Here is a 19,505-nt window from a genome sequence, read left to right as displayed (position 1 = left end):
CTAGCATGTTGTATTTGTTTGGAAAACGTGTTTAGTATAAGACAGTTGTTTTGTCAGTGAACCTTGTGAGTTGTAATGGAGCTGAATTTTGTAACGTTACCTTTGTTACATGTTGCTGTTGTCCCTGGTTTTATATGAGAAGAGGAAAAGTCTGCTAGCCGCTGGGCTAATTTATACAATGTAAAATTCCATAGGCTTGTGCTAATAACGTTAGCATGTTGTATTTGCGGGGGAAATGTGTCCAGATAAAGACAAGTGTTTGTCTGTGAATGCTGCGAGTTATAGTGAAGCTGATCTGTGAACTTGTGTTTGAAATTGTCTCTATTAAGCCATGTTTAATGTGTGTTTAATGTGTTTAATGTGTGTTTTAAATCAACTAAACTTTACAGCACTTACCAGTTTCCTCCGCTCACTAGTAACCAAAAAATAAACAGTTACTGCAGGTTTAATTTTGTCTTAACATAACCTGAATACTGACCTCATCCCATCTCCGTCTCCGTCCAGACTTCAGCGACCAGCTGTTGGAGGTGGTCGGCCTGGAGGGGGCGATAGAGATGGGACAGATCTACACTGGACTGAAGAGTGCCGGCCGCAGACTGGCACAGTGTGCCAACGTCACCATCAGGTCAGAAGCTCCTGCCTCTCAGCTGTCTCCTCCATCTTTTCTCACATTCAATCCGTCGTCCTCCTTCCAGTCGCTTCCTGATCTCCTCTCTCCATCCTCCACCCTCCGCTCCCCCCGTCTTCCTTCTGGTCAGCCAACTGCACAAAATGAATCCATCACCATCTTCTACAGTATGATCAAAAATGCATTCCTGTAGAGTGTTTCTGTGCATGTGAAGGTTGAAATCCCTGCAGCATCCAAACAATAACACACCTGATGAATTATACATTTGAACTCTGTGAGCCATCAGAGCCGAGGACGGACTCACTGAAATGATCCGTCTGTTCAGTTTGGTTCCAGGATGCTAATGACTCTCTGATCCGTCCTCCTTATAGTGTTTTAACAGCACTCAGGTTGAAGATGTACTTTCGGATGAGGATGCATGGGTTCAAACTTATTTACTGTTTGTATAACTTTTATTAACAACAAATATTGACAGCTGACCTAAATAAATTCAATAAGGAAATAGAAAGGGTCACATTCAATTTGATACTGGCTTCAGATTCAACTAGAAGAGTTCACTCAGGAGAGTACAGATCTCCAACAGGCGGACTACCTTCGGCTGCCACGCGGCATCCCAAACTGATCCTGGCCAGAAGTCTATGAAAATTCACGCCTGGTATATTTTTGACAGAGCCGCGATGAGTTGTAAATCGAGTTTTTCTGCCAACAGGAACTGTATGTGACATAGATACACTATAATTATGAGGATAAATATATTTTCAATGACCAAAACACAGCAACAAATCTTTGACCCATGTCGTTCATAGCTGTCTGTGGGCTGCAGCACACACAGCAGGAAATGACACTATAAATACTATAAAAACAGACAAAAATAAATTTAACTACATCACCCGCTTACTTACTTACATATTGACAGGGGTGTGAATCACAAGCTTCATCACGATATGATATTTGGATTCTTGACCCAAACTGGCCGAGGCGCTCTGAGCGTGCTCCACAGTTTCCGCCCCGGGCTTTGACCCGGAAGTCTAGGGTGACCATATTTTGATTTCCAAAAAAGAGGACACTCGCCCTGGCCACGACATAGCCTACTTAAATGATACTCGCAGTTTACTCAAAGATGCCTTATAATTTTAATATATTTAAAGTTTATATGTATGGATAGAAAATTCAGTTATATTACAAAATAATATCTCTCAAAGACAGAAATTCAGATAGGCTTCTCAGAGGTTATTCAACTTGCTTTTATTATGCCTAAAATAATAATCTTTTTACAAGTTTCAATTGTACAAAAATAAATATAAATGTAAAATAAATGTAAAATCTCTGGAATGAAATAATGATAGAAATAATGTCTCTTCTGTATTAGAAAAATCAACTTGTAAAATAATAGCTATCTTTTCAAGTCTTACTGGACAAATAAATAAATAAATAATATGAAATAATGTTCTAAATAATACCTCTTCTGTATTAGAAAATGGAAGCTTAGAATAATGCTGCGCCACGGGTGTCTGCTGCTTCCTCGTTGTGAGTGTTGGAGATCCGCCGATAAGGCAGCCTCTCGAGGATTACGCGCACACACACACACACACACACACACACACACAAGGAAAACCGGACATTATCATCAATTTATAAACACCCCCCGGACGCCCCGGACAGGACGTGAAAAGTGGACATGGTCCGGGCAAAAGAGGACGTTTGGTCAGCCTACGGAAGTCCAATAGCATTAAATGTGTAAGAGAAGAAGAAGCCGGTAACAACATGGAGAAATCTACATCCAGAGCCGTGACTTTTTGGACGGATCAAATGTACAGAGCTGTAAAGTTGTCCACCATGGTAGCAGTTAGCTGCTAGCTAACCGTAGCTAACTTGTTTGTCCATTGTTTGGTCTGTGACGTAATAGGTCAACAGGAAAAAGGTCCAATACTAACAAGCTGAAAGGGGGCATATCTCCACCTATCGTAGAGGAGTCGCACATACTTGGCTCAATAAATGGATTCCCCTCCCGTGCTTGTATACTGGGACAAGGACAGTAGGCCAGTTAAATGTCCTCGTCCAGCTGGGACTGTAGCTCCACTTCACTGTGACTGGAAACGTTCCGAATGTTGGTATAAAACAGGTTTCTTAACAAGTGTGAATCACTGCACCGATGTGAGGTAATTGAGAACACAGTCATAAATGTGCACACAAAATATTAGGCTCATGCTTGATTAGCTGCAGACAGGCAGATACACACATTCACACACGACCGGAGATAATAAAATTCAAACATCCAAAGTCACTCATAGATTCATAGAAAGTTGGTTTTGTTTCTGTTGCTCCTGTCAGACAGTGAACATCGACAGCGAGACACTTACTGTACCAAAGAAGTGACATTTACAAGTTGTTCTCTCACTTGTTCTGCAGAGCGGCCCAATATTTTCCAGACCAGAATTAAAAGAGCATTCATCACAGTCATTCTCCCATACTGTGTTTCTGCAGCCGCAGAGGCATGCATCAAAGTCTTAAACCAACTCTGTGTGTGTGTGTGTGTGTGTGTGTGTGTGTGTGTGTGTGTGTGTGTGTGTGTGTGTGTGTGTGTGTACATATACAGTGGCTCTGTGAGTTTAGAGAGTGGGGGCCTGTCTGGGAATGGGTCTCATGGGAACAAAGGGTGCAGTGTGTGACCCTCTGCTGGGACAGTGTGAACAGGCCTCTCGTGCCTCAGAGGTGTGTGTGATCTGACCTTCACAACCTCCAACCCCACCCTGTCCTCCCTCCATCCCTCCCTCTCTGCCCTCCCCCCACTTCTCCTCCTCACCCCTCTGCTCTCTCTCCACAGGACGTCCCGGCGGCTGCCCATGCAGATCGATGGCGAGCCATGGATGCAGCCGCCCTGCACGGTGAGAGTTAAATCAAAATGACCGCTCCAGTGCTGCAAAATTGTTTTAAGAGAGGGATTCTCATGGGGTCATATTTTTAAAGACCCCATATGTAGATATTTAGTCCCAGAGACACTGTACTGTACGTTAATGACTTGTTTTCACTGGTAAGACTGAAACAGGAAATGTACAAAGGTGAAGTCAGCGCTCAGAGCAGTTTAACCAGTGATTAACTGACCTGTTTATCTCACTGTATGTTTTAGAGATTAGTAACCGTACGACCAACTCCATAATCCCAAACGATGTCAAGAGTCAGTCAGAAAAAAAACAATCCTGGAAAAAAATTGTACTCAGTGTTACTCTGTCCCTTCTTTATGTCATCTTTGCATTTTTTATTTAATATTTATTTAACCTTTATTTCACCAGAGACAGGCAGCAATATAAGTTGCAGACAGGCAACATGGAACAGAAATACAGAATAAAAATATACAACAATCCTGCAGCAGAGCTTTGAAACGTCCGAGAGGAACCAACACGTGATAGATTCCACAGATCAGGAGCTGCAGACAGAATTGCTCATTTGCCAAATTCCGTACGTTCCCTCGGTACAGACAATAAGAACATGTTCGAAAAATGCTAGCTGTTAGCTAAATCTCCCAGCGATGAGTCGTACACATAAGACATTGTCAAAACATCACACCTGTCCTGTCAATTCGGCGCTGTTACTACCTCTACTTCCACTCCAAAGTGGAATAACTGCGTGACATCCCCGTCGTATTCCGGTTATGTCAAAGGGGCTGCTGATGAACTGCAGCTACATGTAACTCTTTAATGCCTGTCTATGTCACTGGCAAAACTGAAGTAGAACATTTACGTTGACACAAGTGAAGTCAGCGGTCACAGCGGTTTAACCAGTAACCAACTGACCTGTTCATCTCACTGTATGTTTTAGAGATTAGTAACTCTTTGAAGGTGTGACAGCTCCATAATCCCAAACAATCACAAGGGTTGGTCAGAAAAACAAACGGATTATCCAGAGAAAATGTAGTATCCTGTGTTTCTGGTTCAACATCATATCAGTATTATCAGTAATGATCTTTAAGTGCATTGTTTAAAAAACAAGACTTGTGGGTTTGGTTGCTTCAAGTTAAATGAATGAATGAAATTAATTAATATAATCCAGGAAGTCCAGTTTGAGTAACAGATGATTGACTTTGAAGCAGATGTCTATTAGCCTGGAAATCCAGACTCAAATCTAGAAAGATTTTGAGTCTGGCCCTCACAATACACCCTTCCTACCCAAGGGGCGGCACTAACTGAGGCATATTAAATGCCGCCGCATGCAATTGGATAGCACGATAGCCAATCAGAGCAAAAAGCCCCACTGGTTCACCGAACAGTGGGGCTAACTGATATATTTTGCTTTTGCCGTATCCCGTCGGCAAAACGTCAAAAACGTCCTTCCTGGAAGCAAAGGCTTCTAGGGCAGTCTTCTGTTCCTCTCTCAAGGAGAAAGATAAGTGTAGTTGGCTTAGTGTTTCTTCCACAGCTAAATTGAATGGACGCGGTCCTTCGGCAGCTGCCATCTTGGCTGTTTACTTTTTGACTCCTACGGCGCATCGCTGTCCTCATCATGTTACGCCCGCCCAGAGCCCGCCTCTGTCAGATAGACTGATCTGATTGGTCCGATGGCGATTCACCGGGCTCTGCTCATCGGGGCCAGATCCCCGTGCAGAGCAAATTTGAAATTGCTGGGGGCGGGGCATGTGGATTTTCAGGTTAGATGTCTACACTATGAAGAAAGATTTTGATGATACAACTCCTGAAAGTTTTCATAGTGGCAGTGGTTTTATTCTCCGACCCAACCATCACCAAATAAACAGATCAGCATCTGTCCAAAGTCAAAACTAATTGACCCAGAGCTGCCCCCCTGACAGTCAACCAAACGTTAGGCAACCAGAAAGGTCATTAGACAGCAAGATTTCATTGGTCTCTTAGTCGCAGAAAAACAAAACCTGAAACTCTATCAGGAGCTGTGCCTTGTCAAAATAAATCCAAACCTATATGACTGGACCATGTGGGACTTTAATTTGAAAGGACAGACACAGGAAGTGTCCACGCTCAGCAGTCAGACAGGAGTCAGGTTAATCTCCAGGGCTGGTACCTGCGGTTATTCCACAGGCTAGTTAATAACATGTCGGGCAGGAAATCCAAAGTGTGGGATCATTTTGAGAAGGTGAAGGACGAACCCAAGGTGATATGTAAACTCATCTTCATTGGTCGACTACAAACATGACGTATCATCTGAAACATGGAAGTAGCTACATGCCCATTAGCCCACAGCGTCATTAACAAGCGCTTACACGTCATTATATGAAATTCAGATCTCTGAATCTGCAGGGGAAAGTGAAACTGAGAAAAGCACCTGGTGCCATAAGTAAGTTCAGTCCAGTTGAGTCAAACCTCGCAGTGGAAATGAGGCATAAGCGTCTCCTGATGCCAGTGGACAGCCACTTATCCTTGACATCTGATAGAGTCAGCTGTGTGCTGCACCATGATGAGTGTTACTCAGCTTTTCTCTTGTCTTGGCTCATTTCCTCGCTCTTTTGTTCATCCTCCTCCGCTGCACAGCCTCAACCTCCAACACCGTCATGCCATCACAAATCACAGTCCGACTAAATTCCTCACAGAAAAGCAGGAAATCAGCTTCTATCTATTCATCCTCAAGGCATTTCAATCACTCCTCATTCTGTCATGGTGGACCTTCAAACATGTGGAAGATAGAAACCTTTTTGTCGTGTTCTCTGGGTTATTTGCAAGGTCGCAGTCAGTGATTTTATAACAGCCACCTGAAAAGAGCCAGGAAGTGATGACTGTCAGCGTGTCAGAGAGAGACACTGAGAACAGCTCTCTGTACAAACCTTGTTTCTTTACCGTGTCCTTCTCTGTCTGACTCTTACAGATCAGGATCACACACATGAACCAGGTCCCCATGTTGCTGGGCCCGCCTCAGAAGACGCCATTCTTCTTCTTCAAGAAACGCAACCGGAGCCGCGACTAGGACCCGTGCATGCACACAGAAACACACACATATACGGTACACACACACACACACACACACACACACACACGCCCACTGTACAGGCAGCTCCATCAGAGGACTTGGAGTTTGAAAGTGGGAAGCTCATCAATGGGATCATGTTGTGGAACATTCCTAACGTCAGGATGCCTACAGACGATTCATTCCCAGAGGAAGCTGCAGTGATGGCACCCGAAATGAACTCTCAGTATACAGTACCGACTTATTCCTGTGTAACCATCCTCCTCTAGTCCTCTAGTCCTCTAGTCTTCTAGTCTTCGTCCCAGCCATGGATTTAGCTGCAACAGCCAGGTCTCTCAGCCCAAGCCGCCCCCTGCCCAAAAAAACTCAGCCATAAGCCAGTACTGCACTGCCCACTAAATATTCTACAGCCCTGGCTGCTGGGCTTCCCTCGCAGCCCTGAATGAGGAACAGGAAGTGATAGTTTGTAGGATGAGAAAGAAACTACACTACACTGAAGAGCGGCAGGGATCGTGGTTGTTTACAAGGCTGGTGAGTAAATAGAGTAAGATCCACCTCTTCGTTAAAACACCTGTATGAATAATGAAACAGCGGTGGCTGTAAGAGCGCTCGCTGCGGGGCCTCCCCCACAGACTGACAGCACGGTACAGCCGAGCGGAGGAGAAGCCTCATCCATTATTGACTGGTTTTGTTTGTGGGTTGATGGCAGCGGGGCGTAGCAGTGGTCTGGAATGGGCTGAAACACGCAGGGATTTTTGTCCCCTTTAGCATCACTGGCCTAAAAAACAGACCCTTTAACACAATATTCAGAGACTGGGGAGATGATCCGGCCGCAGACTTCCGTCAGAGGAAGTTCCTGTTCAGCTGTGCACAGTTATGGCTGCACAAATTGAGTCTAGATTGGAAGTAGAGATTGGAGAAATTGTAGATGCTTTCTTAAAGCTCCAGTGTGTTGGACTGAGGGGGAAATGAAAAGTGTGTTTTCATTCATGTATAATCAGCTGAAAATAAGAATCACTGTGTTCTTGTTACCTCAGAATGAGATGTTTATATCTACACAGGGAGCAGGTCCTCGTCTACAGAGATCACCGTGTTGCACCGCCATGTTTCTACAGTAGCCCAGAACAGACAAACCAAACACTGGCTTCATGTTTTCACCTGGATGTCATGGCACTTCTGAGATGACTAAGTCAGAAAAACACAACACTGCTTTATTCATTGTTTTTAGTGGTTTAAATCACCAAGTCCATTTGTTTTAGAGAGGAAGATTCCTCTGTGGATAATTCAGCTCCTTATAAAAACCTCCTGACCAGCAGGGGCCGGCTGCACAAAACGTCCTTAAGGTCCCGTTTATACGACAATGATTTCAACTGAAAATGGTAAACTTTAGTTGCGTTTTGGCCGATCGTTTACACGACAGCGGCGTTTTGGGTGCCTGAAAACGCGACGTTTTGAAAACGGGTTCCAGAGTGCAATTTTTTGGAAACGGCAGCGTCTCTGTTGTCATGGAAACTTGCAATAAGCAGTTCCTCTGAAAACGGAGACTTTTCGCACATGCTCATTACGCTTCCAGTCACTGGGCATGCGCGAGAAAGTCGACCATCACAACAACAATGGCGGCCTCCCGAGCTCTGCTTGTGCTGCTCAGCCTGTTGAATTTATCAACACTTCCCCATCATAGTGTAGATTTACCTTAGCGACTCCACCTCGTCGTCCGTCCAGACAAACGTTCGTGCGGTTGCCATTTTGTTTGTTGTTACATCGCCGCTCTCTAGAAGGAAGCGTAAGCGTCACACCGCCAACTACTGGCCTGGCATGTGTACTGCAGCGTTTTTGGGCATTTTTGCAGATCCGTGTGCACAACGATTGTTATCAAAACGTTGTCGTCTAAACGCGGAACTTTTTTCAAAACGAAAATGAGAAACAATTCTGTTTTCAGTGGATCGTTTTCGTGTGAACATGGCCTCAGTCTTCTCAAGGTTTCCTTAAGTTTTTCTCCTTATCTCTTTCTCTCTTATACTTAAGGACTTACTTAAAGTTTGTTAACTGTTAACAACCAAAGGAAGGAAAAAAACATAAGGTCCCTCTGACTGCATCTTAACGGCAACATGGCTGAGTTTATGGCGATAAATAAGGAAAGTGAACGTGTCCTGAGAGGGGTGGGAGAACCCCATGGACACTCTTAATGATGAGTAATTGATTTTGCACTAAACATTTGACCAGAGGTCTGAAGTTGGATCAGCTGCGCTCCTCCAGCCCCGTTACAATTAATGATTGTTCTGCGGTTTTATGCAGTCGGTCTTTCCACTCAGTTATTGGCGAGGTGTTTCATGTACACAAGTCAACGGTGTGCCGCGTCACTCACCAGGTTTCAAACACCTTCACCGTCTGCTGAACACTTTGTTGATGTTCCCGTCTAATGTTGCAGTTTCCTCCATTACTTGCTTCATGTTCGCTCTTATTTTCAGACCAAATTGACTTTTCAGTTTGTTCTTTCTTTTATTGGATTCCTCTGATAGTCTGATTTTTTCTTCCTGCGACCAGTTTCGTTTTTGTGTCTTCTTATCGTCTGCCATTTTTTTTACTATCAGACCAACTTTGCGACAGGATACTCAGGTCAGACAACATTTAGACTGGGCTATCACAAGCACACATTCAAGCAAACAAATGGTCTCCATGGAAATAGTTTTAGTTTTCAGTGCAGTTAATGACTTAATGTCTTTCCTTGATTAAGGAAACCTTTTAAGAGATTCTGTGCAACACCCTTAAGTAATTTCCTTAGCTAAGGAAAAACTAAACTTGAAGTGTAGTACTTAAGGAGTAGACTTACGGTGTTTGTGCAACCGACACCTGGATCTTAAAAAAGGTGAGCACACACAGCAGGTGTTGGGCTGACTTTTACCATGAAACTGCTTCATTTTTACCGTTTCTAATCACCTGATCCGCTTGTTTTGGAGAGGAAGAAACTTGCGGATAATTCGGCTCCTGGTCAAAACCTCCTGACCAATGAACATTGAAGGAATTCTAACCAGGAGAAGTTTCAGCTGGTTGCAATCTGCTGTTGTCACTGCTCAACGCCACTAAATCCCCATGAATCTCACACACTGGTTCTTTAAGAAACAAATTTATCCTCTGTGGTTGGTGAGCTTTATCGGCTCCTGCGCATCATGAAGACTCTTCTAGTGGGTCAAGGTTTGAAATAAATCCCCTCAGGGCAATAACAGCAGGGCCCGCTGGGTTTTTATTTACCAGAGCACTGACAGGGGAACTAAATTTATCCCTCTATTTCAGGGAGGGTCCATCTCTCCTCCAGTGAAACCCTACGCCTAATTACCGTGTCAAACATCAGCTCACAATGTCAAGTGTGCTGTCGGAGTGCAAATCCCAGAGTGCAGATCCCTGCCCCTTCTGCTTTAATGCATCCACTGTTTATTTAACTGTACACCAAATAAAGACGTGATGGTACTGAAGGAAACAGAAACAGACTGAAGATGGACGAAGCAGGGAGCTTAGTTCAGTGTTTATAAAGAATGTATCCATATTACTGCCCCCACAATACGGCAAATTATATTATACAGTGTGTGCAGACAGAGTATATGTATATTTCTGGAAGGTAGGAGTAGCTCACATATACTGTACACACGAATGTGTTTTTAATATATCATTGTTATTAATGTGGAAATCTTAGCGTAGAGGGGCTCACATCAGTGTTCTCACCGTGCAGAGCTGCTGCAGTCCGTCTCTCTCTGAAGACACTTTCCCACTTTGTCTAATTCACATCGTTGAGTTGAGTTTTGGGTTGTTTCTTCTTCTGTCCTCAGACTGTAGAAGAAGCAGGAAGAGCAAATGCATCAGCATCGTGTGTGTGACGAAATAATCTCACGGTTCATACATGGTCTCCATCAGCGAATCATGCTAGCTTATCCAACATAGTTTCACTCCAAAGTCGTCGAAAACCGGCGCTTGTTCAGTGACTTCCAGGGTCATGGCAGCATATCACGACACATTCCTGACACTGCAGGGTGGGAAACATGTTAGCATGCTCCTTCCACCACCATCAAACCTCCAAAGGATCCTCCTTGGGTGTCTTGAACTCCATGTAGGCTGCCACCTCATCCTCGGGCTGCAAAGGTTCATGGCTGAAGTCCTCCACGTCGGTGACCAATGTGACCACAGGGTCAAAGGTTACACTGGTGTCACTGACTTTCAAAATAAAAGGACCTGCAGCTTGATAATAGTGATTTACATGTCAGAATATTACACATATACTGCGCATCTTTTTACTTTCTATTCTGAAAAATAAGTGAGGGACTTCAGGTATCTCTTGTTCATGAGTGAGGGTAGAATGGAGTGTGAGATGGTTCCGTGGTTTGGTGCGGCTTCTGCAGTGATGCAGGCGCTGTGCCGGACCGTTGTGGTGAAGAGGGAGCTGAGCCAGAAGGCAAAGCTTTCGATTTACTGCTCCATCTGCATCCCAACCCTCACCTATGGTCATGAGCTCTGGGTAGTGACCGAAAGAACGAGGTCATGGGTACAAGAGGCCAAAATGAGTTTCCTCTGTAGGGTGTCTGGGCTCAGCCTTAGAGATAGGGGGAGGAGTCGGACATCTGGAGGGAGCTCGGAGTAGAGCCGCTGCTCCTTCATGTTGAGGTGGTTCAACATCTGATCAGGATCCTCCTGGGCACACCCAGCTGGTAGGAGGCCCTGAGGCAGACCCAGAACACACTGGAGGGATTATATATCTCATCTGGTCTGGGAACACCTCGGGGTCCTCCAGGAGGAGCTGGAAAGCATCGCTGGAGAGAGGGCTGTCTGGGGTGCTTTGCTCAGCCTGCTGCCCCCGAGACCTCGCCCCAGAGAGTTCATTTTTACCCAGGAATTTATATATATATACATATTTAAATCCACAGCTTTTTGCGTGTACCTGCGGCTACCCGACCTGGTGCAGGACTCTGCCACAAGTGGGGAATGAACTTCCAAGAAAACGTAGTTGTCTTCATGTTAAAACTCAAACGATCTGATGTGAGTTAGACGTCGGTGGGAAACTGTCTTGCACCCTGCTGTAAAGTGTTCACAGTGCGGGGCAGAGAGAGACTGCTGACATGCTCTGATGGTACAAACTGAGCTCCACTGTAGGGTCGGGCGTTCACGCCTTTACACCCTGTTTCCCTTTAAAACACACTGAGTGTTTACTCTTGCACCCAGGCCCCATGAAACCAGACAGGACGTCCAGCGGATCCTCACACACTGTAGATATTTACCCACACAGCATCAACATCACCTGGTACACAGTTCAGGTCAGTCGCTGTCGACTGTCTCAGAGGTTTATGTTTAAATACACACCAACTGAAAGCCATTCAACATAACCGGCGTCATGACGTCACTGTGGGAACGTCACAGGAAACACACCGTCATCAGTGTCTCTGTAAATGGAGCCTGGGCGCTAAGAGGACTCGGTGGGAAAAGAGTGCATGTTTACAGTAACTTTACATTTATTGAGAGATTTGTTTTAGACAGCTATATTACCAAGTGTATATATTTGTTTATAATATTTTATCTGAAGTTACATCACCGCATGCCTGCTGAAACAAACGGAGTGAACAGGAGAGTGTGAATCAGACTATTCAAACTTATTTCTTTGCTTTAAAACTCCATTTATCTATTTATTTGTTGTGGTTTTCAGTTTTCTCTCTTTTTGGCAGCATGTTATTAACCATGTGAAAGAAAAGGCGGGATGAAGCTGTCTTGTTCCATTAAAGAGAAAGCAGAATTCCCAGATGAAGTTTCTACCATTACAACATCCGTCTGTGATTTATTGTGGAATCAAAGGGCCGCAACATGAACGCCCACACAGCCCGTCTCACTGAATTCCCCAATATGTGTCACGGTTCATGTCTATTCCTGTCCTTTGAAGTAATCAATTGCCTCAACAAATAAATGGACCTGCTCACGGAGACACAGAAAAGTAGAACTCTCATAGAAACAATGATTAATTGTAGAGTGCACTCAAACAGCCAGAGAGGAATTGCTTTAACCTGACTGTCACCAGCCGACCTGCAGCGTTCAGACAAACAAATACAGACAGTTTTTATCAGTGTTTGGCAGCACAGTCATTTTTGAGTCATCCTCACCTTCAGTCAGCAGCAGAGGTTGGTTTCCATCATGGTAACGCACTGATGTGATTTACTGCCACTGAGAAGGAGCTGATATCTGCGTCCGTCTTTATCTGCAGTTTCCTGAGGCAAGTTGTTTTTAAAGATAAAGCAACAAATCCAATAAAAAAAGACCAAAACCAACAACGACTGCGTTTACATGCACAAAATATTCCAGTTTTTGCCCCTTAGAGCGCACCCCAGGGACGACACTATTTTATAGGCCAATACAGAAGCGTGGCCCTGGCTCCCTTGTTAAAAAACCCACAGGATTTTTCCATTAAATTGTGGATAACTGCAAAAAATAAGCTCTGTGGCAAAAAATAAACAGCGAACGCAATGCAGCAAAAAATATCCAGCCCCCTGAATTAAAAATATATTTTCCCCCACTCACAGTCTGCGTGTACATACCAGCTGCTGTAGCAGCTCCTTTTCTCTGCTCCTGTAGCAGCTCGACTCCTCTCCTCAATGCTGATGTATAAAGAGAACTCTGTAGCTGTTGCTGTGTCTCATGTGTGACAAAGAATGGACGAGGAGAGACCCACAATCCCGTCATTATAAAGACAATAACCAAACAGATACTTCCTGTTGAGTCTCTGGAGATCGGCTCTTCAGGTGAGAAATCAACTCTAATTCGAGGCCGTCCACACAAGCTTTTAAGCTGATGTACGAGGAGGAGTACAGACCTTTGAGGAGTCAGGGTCGTCTGTTGATGAGCAGCAGGAATGTGTCCAGTGTGTGTCAGGGGTGGCAGTTGACACATGTCAGATGGCGCACCACGACAGCCATTTGAGCTCGCCGGCTGCATGTCTACATTGAAAACCATGAATATGAGGGCACAGAAAACATGGCATGTGTACGACCCCTTAGGCTCATTTATTTCCTGAAACAGCTGGGTACTGTAGTTTTTAGCAAACTTCACGTACTCAAGATTAAACAGAGAACTTGCTTGGGACTATTTCCAGCAGCGGATTAATACACATTTGGTGCTGTTGAGTAAATCCAGCTGCAGAGAGGTTAATGTGGGTTGACTCAAAAACTACAGTGGCCATGTTCATCAGAGTGAAGGAACGTGTCAGTCAGTGCGATAATGTGGCTCTCTGATGTGTTTTTAATAGTTTATGGACAAAAGTAGGTCTGTGACACAGAGAATGAATCTGTTTGAAGCTCTGGTTACATATGCAGCACTTCTCTAAGATACATGTAATTGTTTTAGGTCTTTTCATTGGATTTGTTCACAATAAGAAAAATACAGAACATCATCAACTGGTTGTCAAAGCTTTCAGAGGGTGCATGCAGTTCACAAGGTTCAGTAAAATAAAGGAAAAATCCACACTCAGACGCTCAAATATGTCGAGCTGGTTTACTTTTTCCTCAGTTTGAGATCAACAACTGTCAGTAAAGGGACAACAAGTTTGTCACATTGTGCTGCAGGTGATATTTCGAGTCACCAGACAGGTTTCCAGTTGTAAAAACATACAACATACAAACATGTGGCTCTCTACTCGAGTCGCTGCTGGTGGAGGAGTTAGTATCTGCCTCTTTGATTTCTGCTGGTGAGATTTTTATAGTGCAAATTGGTTAAATGGCATATATCTCTAATTAATACAACATCATCTATCAGTCATGTTTCTCATTACGACACAGAGGAACAAAACAAAATACACCTCCAAACAATAGATATATGAATTAGGAATGCATCTCATCGACCAGATTTCTTAATGTTGCGTTCATGTTCTCATCAGATGGTCCCATTTCCTGAGTCTGAAAGTCGTTCTTCTTACTCAGAGTATTTAAACAGCACATTGACAGCAGTTTATATTGAATATTAAAATGTGGTTTAAGCTGACTTGTTGTCAGTGTTACTGCTGATATAAAACTTCAAACTAATCTAGGTCACTCAACATTAACAGCAACAAAAACCCATATTACAAAATACATGTGAGCAAAATACATGCAGTATGTGAATTAATGAAAAGTTTCGAAAATTTACTTTCATCTGCCAGGTTTTTACGTGTGTGACTTCAAAGTCTGCAGGTCGTGTACCAAACTTTTAGCAGACTTTCTGAGTTGTTCTGACTTAAAGAAGCTTTCATGTCAATGTTTCCAGTTGGAAACAAATTTTTACGATTACTCCGTCACCCTGAACGCAGCATACGGTAAGTATGGAGCTGAAGCCAGGCAGCAGTTAGCTTAAACTAGCATAAAGAGTGGAGGCAGGAGGAAACAATGATGTCTACCACCTCTAGTGTCCAACGCAAGGAAGTGCATTTCTTTACAGATGGATAGAAACTTCCTGTATCCTCAAGGGAGGGGCTACTTTTGTCCGTTTTCATGATCCAATAGTTAGGAGTATGCGCTTTGAACATTATGGACAGAAACAGGACCTGACAGGTACGTAGCATGTTTATGAAATGTTGCATTAAACGTATGAACGGCTGTGTGTAAAGTATATCCATACTGTCTCAGAATATCATCACTCAGATTCACAGTGTGTTACAACTAGATAGACAAATTCTTTTTAATCAGACACTCTTATCAATCAACAGGAAACTGAAGTGAAGGAAACAGCCTGTTAGCTAAGCTAGCACACTGTCATACAGTCTCTCTGAAATCTACCGCAAAACGTCAATTTTTTTTAACATACTCGAGGAAAATTCCAGGCTGAAATATTAGAGGAGGAGTTTCACAGGCTCATCAGATATCACGGAGATTCCCAGGAATGAATGGATTTCCAGTGGACTCGACTCCGTTCACATACGTACGTGGAAACAAGGCGTAATGACAGACAGTCCTTCAAAGTCATTAACCTCAAATTCAATGATGTCTTAGTGTCGCTTCACAGTATTTTTAACCCTCACGTGTCCAACTCTGCTGTCATGCAGTCTTGAGTTATCCAGTGTTGTAAACATGGGATTCTGTCATATCTCTGCCATCCAGCCTAAATGACATGAAAGCAGCATAATTAAGGGTTACGCCAGCTGTAGTGTCCAGGAGCATCAGAAAATGACGTAATCATCCCTCTGTTAGAGCCTGTTTTGTTTTCTGTAGACCATGTAAAATCATCAGGACTACAACTCCCATGATGCTCCAGCCAATCAGTGGAGACAGGTGTGCACAGTTTGAAGCTGGAAGACGTCAACGAAACACAGTTCTTAACCTCTGAACGTTTACTGTTTAAATCTGTAGAAAGTTTTCTCATGATTTTATCTGAGTTTGTGTCTTCGGACTTGAGTTGGTTTTAAGTGTTGTAAAGGCATTTTATCTTCGTTGGAACATCACTGATTTATTTTGATTAACTTCATGAACCACTGGACGTCGAGCCTACCTGACAAGCCACAGACGCCATCACAACCGTGAGTACAGCAAACTGAAATGTCTTCATCTACAAGGCATCTAAAGCAGCTTCTAGAGGGCGTGTAGAGGGAAGTTAGGACAGCACCTCTTCATGTCAAGTGTGAAGTTAAGTGTTAAGTTGTGTCTTTAACAGATTCACCTGTAAAGGTGATTCTTCACTGAGACGGCACAGGGACGTCAAAAGGCCTTAAAGTCTCTGAGAGAAGTCATCACCGCACGGGGAGAGAGGAGAGGCTCATGGACAGAGTGGTGACCCCGGGGGGAAACAAAGCGATATGAAATAATTTCGACTTGGAGGGAAAGTAATAATCATGGTACAATATTGCAGCGTTTGGTGTTATGTTGGTGTTTACTACTGTTGCCAGGCAGTTTCTTTTCAAGCAACACTCATTTACCTCTTACTTATTCACAGAAGATTTTGTCTGTACGCTCCGTGGTGTTTCAGAGCAACTCATTGAGCATAAACGCCTCTGTGTGTGCTCACAGCTCAGGAGCAGATAAAATACCCTTCTTTGGAGCAACAATCGTGGCTGAAAAACCCTCCGCATCTCTCTTCACGTCTTTGGTGCCAGAAACACGCTGAAACATTTGGTTTTGGTGCCATAGTTGCCACCGAAAATGTTGTAGATGTCTTGCTAAAAAACACCAGGTTATGGTGTCAGAATTGCCGCTGGAAATGCTGCTGATGTCTCACTATAAAATACCTGAATGTAGAGCTACAAGTGCTGCTAAAATGCCTCCAATGTCTCGCTTAAAAAAACACCAGGTTTTGGTGCCAGAATCGGCGCTAAAAATACCGTCGATGTCTCGCTACAAAAAAAAACATTTTGGAGCCACAACTGCTGCTGGAAATGCTGCAGATGTCTTGCTACAAAACACCAGGTTTTGGTGCCACATTTGATGCTGGAAACACCACCAGTGTCACCAAAAAACACCCAGTTATGGAGCCACAACTGAAGATAAAAATGCTGCCGATGTCTCACTACAGAACACTTGATTTCGGTGTCAAAATTGCTGCTAAAAAAACAGCAGATGTCTGGTTTGAAAACACCTGGTTGTGGTGCCACAAATGCCGCTGGAAACTTCGCTGATGTCTCACTAAAAAACACACAGTTTTGGTGCCAGAATCACTTCCCTCAATTGCCACAAACGTCTCCCCAAAAAATGCTTGTTTTTGGTGCCAGAATTGCCGCTAAAAATGCAGCTGATGTCTCGCTATAATACAGCTGGTTTTGGAGCCACAGATTCCGCTGGAATCATCACTAAAATTGCCGCTAATGTCTGAGTAAAAATCATCCAGTTTTGTCAAAAACTTGTCCTTTAAGTTTGATGTTTAATATCTGGGGCGATGTATTAGTCATGTGTTTCCATCTGCTCCCCCTGTGTGTATCTATCCAAGGCCCCTCCCCCACCTTTTGCTCGGCTCACCCCCGCTCTGAGGCGGCGGTGGCTCTACAGTCCCGACAGTGTGATCCAGATCTCGTCCTGGGACAGATGAGCTGTATTGAGTGACATCAGAGGCACAGAGGCCCTGCAGTGCTCTGCTGCTCTACATGTACATAAAATCATCCAATCATAGAAACAGAGTTTACAGAGCAGATCTCAGATCAGATCCTACACATCACAGCAGCACAGTCATCACACGGCTGCAGGGGATTAATACAGAGCAGGAAATAAACGTCTGTATGTAACCAAGGCGACAGTTAATCACGTTATCTGATGTATAAACTCTGTGATATGGGCCCTCTGTTCCCCCGCCGGGGTCAGTGTGGCGGGGGACTCTCAGTCCACAGAGGGTCAAGGGCAGACCGTCCCCCGTGCTGTCCAGGACCTGATTGGATGAAGGATGAAATCAATACGTCCAGCCTCTGCAGTCGGCCGTGTGTCTGTCTCTGCAGCACGTCACTCTCACTGTCAGCTGTCTGTTTTTTCATGGACAAAACATTTTAACAAATAAACACATGAGACTAAATTTGCATTTTTATTTCCTTTATTCTCACAAACTAATGCTGCTCCTGGATTTTTGTTCAAACTGGTTGGATTTGAATTGACCTTTGACCTCTTTGCAACACGTCTGTTATTTAAATAAAGTCACATTTACTCTGTGTTGACAGGATCAGAATGTGTTACGTGGTGTCTGGTGAAGACAGAGACCTGATTTTTGTGGCTCATTTGAAAACAAATAACATCCAACAACATCTGTGAGTCACTGATGACATTAAACAGACTGAGAGGAAACCTGTGATGATGATGATGATGATGATGATGACTGAGTGAACAAACAATGAGACAATGGTTTAAAGAGAGACGTGTTTCCCTTCTGGACTCCAGAGTTCACACATCTAACATCTATTAGCAACCCAGTACAACAAAAGCTGAAACAACCCTTTACTGATGTGGTGTTAACAAACACACTTTAAACCTCACAGAGGTCGTCGGAGCATTCAGACCCTTAAAGAGTAACGCCTGTATGTTTCAGCATGGATCTTATTCTCTCATGTTTTTGTGTCTAAGTGACTCATGAAATCATAAAGTTTTGAAAGTGGTCCAGCTGCGAAACAGGCCTCTCTGAGCATGTTCGCACCATCAGTGTACGCCCACTAAAAGTGTCTGTTTTTGTCCCTGACAGGCTCAGATACTGCCTGACAACATAAAGGAAAGGATCCCTACAGACACAGAGCTTTGTGTTAAAAAGGAGAATCCAGAAACAGCCCTGAAATCACCATCACCAAACCAACCATACTCCATTTAAGAAAACAGTATTTTAGCGTGTATAGAGGCAGCATGTTTTCACATCTAACTGGGTGAATTAAGGGTTAATTTCAATCAAACCAGACCTGGTGATTGTTGCAACAGTGGAAAGACGAACCACTCCTGCCAACATTAAATGAAGTGTGTTGTACGATCATGAAATCACTGTTTATTTAAATGGAGTCTGGTGGGTCTGGTGATTTCAGGGCTGTTTCTGGTTAGACAAAAAGGATCTTAAAGGGATAGTGCACCCAAAAATGGGTGATGGGTCCAACAACTACTGACTTCCACCCAGGAGGCCGGTGTTCACTTCCTGTAAGATTGTAAAGCCAAACCCTGTTCTGTTTTCCTAAACCCAACCATGTGTGTTGTTGAAGGAAAAAACGTCAGTTCAGGGTGTTGTACCAACATAGTGCTTTTATTTTGAAAGAGACTGTATTCAAACTGTACATTTCCTGTGAAAACAGAAGTGTATTTTGAAAACAGACAATGCATGTAACAGGCTGAAGTTGACACGGCGTCCCAGAACGTCAACAACCAACACACCCAGGGTACCTTGGACGCCATATGTGGACGTGGAAAGTCCATGACCAAACGTGGACATGTGACGAGGTCACAGTGAGGATGTGATGGTTTACTGTTGCTGTTCTTATTCACAAATTGTTTTCCCTCTACCGGGTACATTTTTTTTG

At 43.8% G+C, this 19,505-nt stretch overlaps 1 protein-coding gene across 1 annotated transcript in view; it reads left to right on the top strand.

Annotated features, from left to right (window-relative positions):
- The window catches only part of LOC126393333 (diacylglycerol kinase beta), a 145,103-nt gene extending 132,752 nt beyond the window's left edge, over positions 1 to 12,351 (top strand). Inside the window, exons 22-24 of the mRNA XM_050049440.1 lie at positions 505 to 625; positions 3,453 to 3,513; positions 6,455 to 12,351. Coding sequence (XP_049905397.1) covers positions 505 to 625; positions 3,453 to 3,513; positions 6,455 to 6,553 — 281 coding nt within the window. The 3' untranslated portion in view covers positions 6,554 to 12,351. The remainder of the gene's footprint in view (positions 1 to 504; positions 626 to 3,452; positions 3,514 to 6,454) is intronic.
- Positions 12,352 to 19,505: the final 7,154 nt, after the last annotated feature.

Source organism: Epinephelus moara, chromosome 7 (assembly GCF_006386435.1).
Source record: "Epinephelus moara isolate mb chromosome 7, YSFRI_EMoa_1.0, whole genome shotgun sequence".
Classification (NCBI taxonomy): domain Eukaryota; kingdom Metazoa; phylum Chordata; class Actinopteri; order Perciformes; family Serranidae; genus Epinephelus; species Epinephelus moara.
The sequence above is the reverse complement of the archived record's forward strand: the minus strand, read 5'-3'. Positions and strand labels throughout refer to the sequence as shown.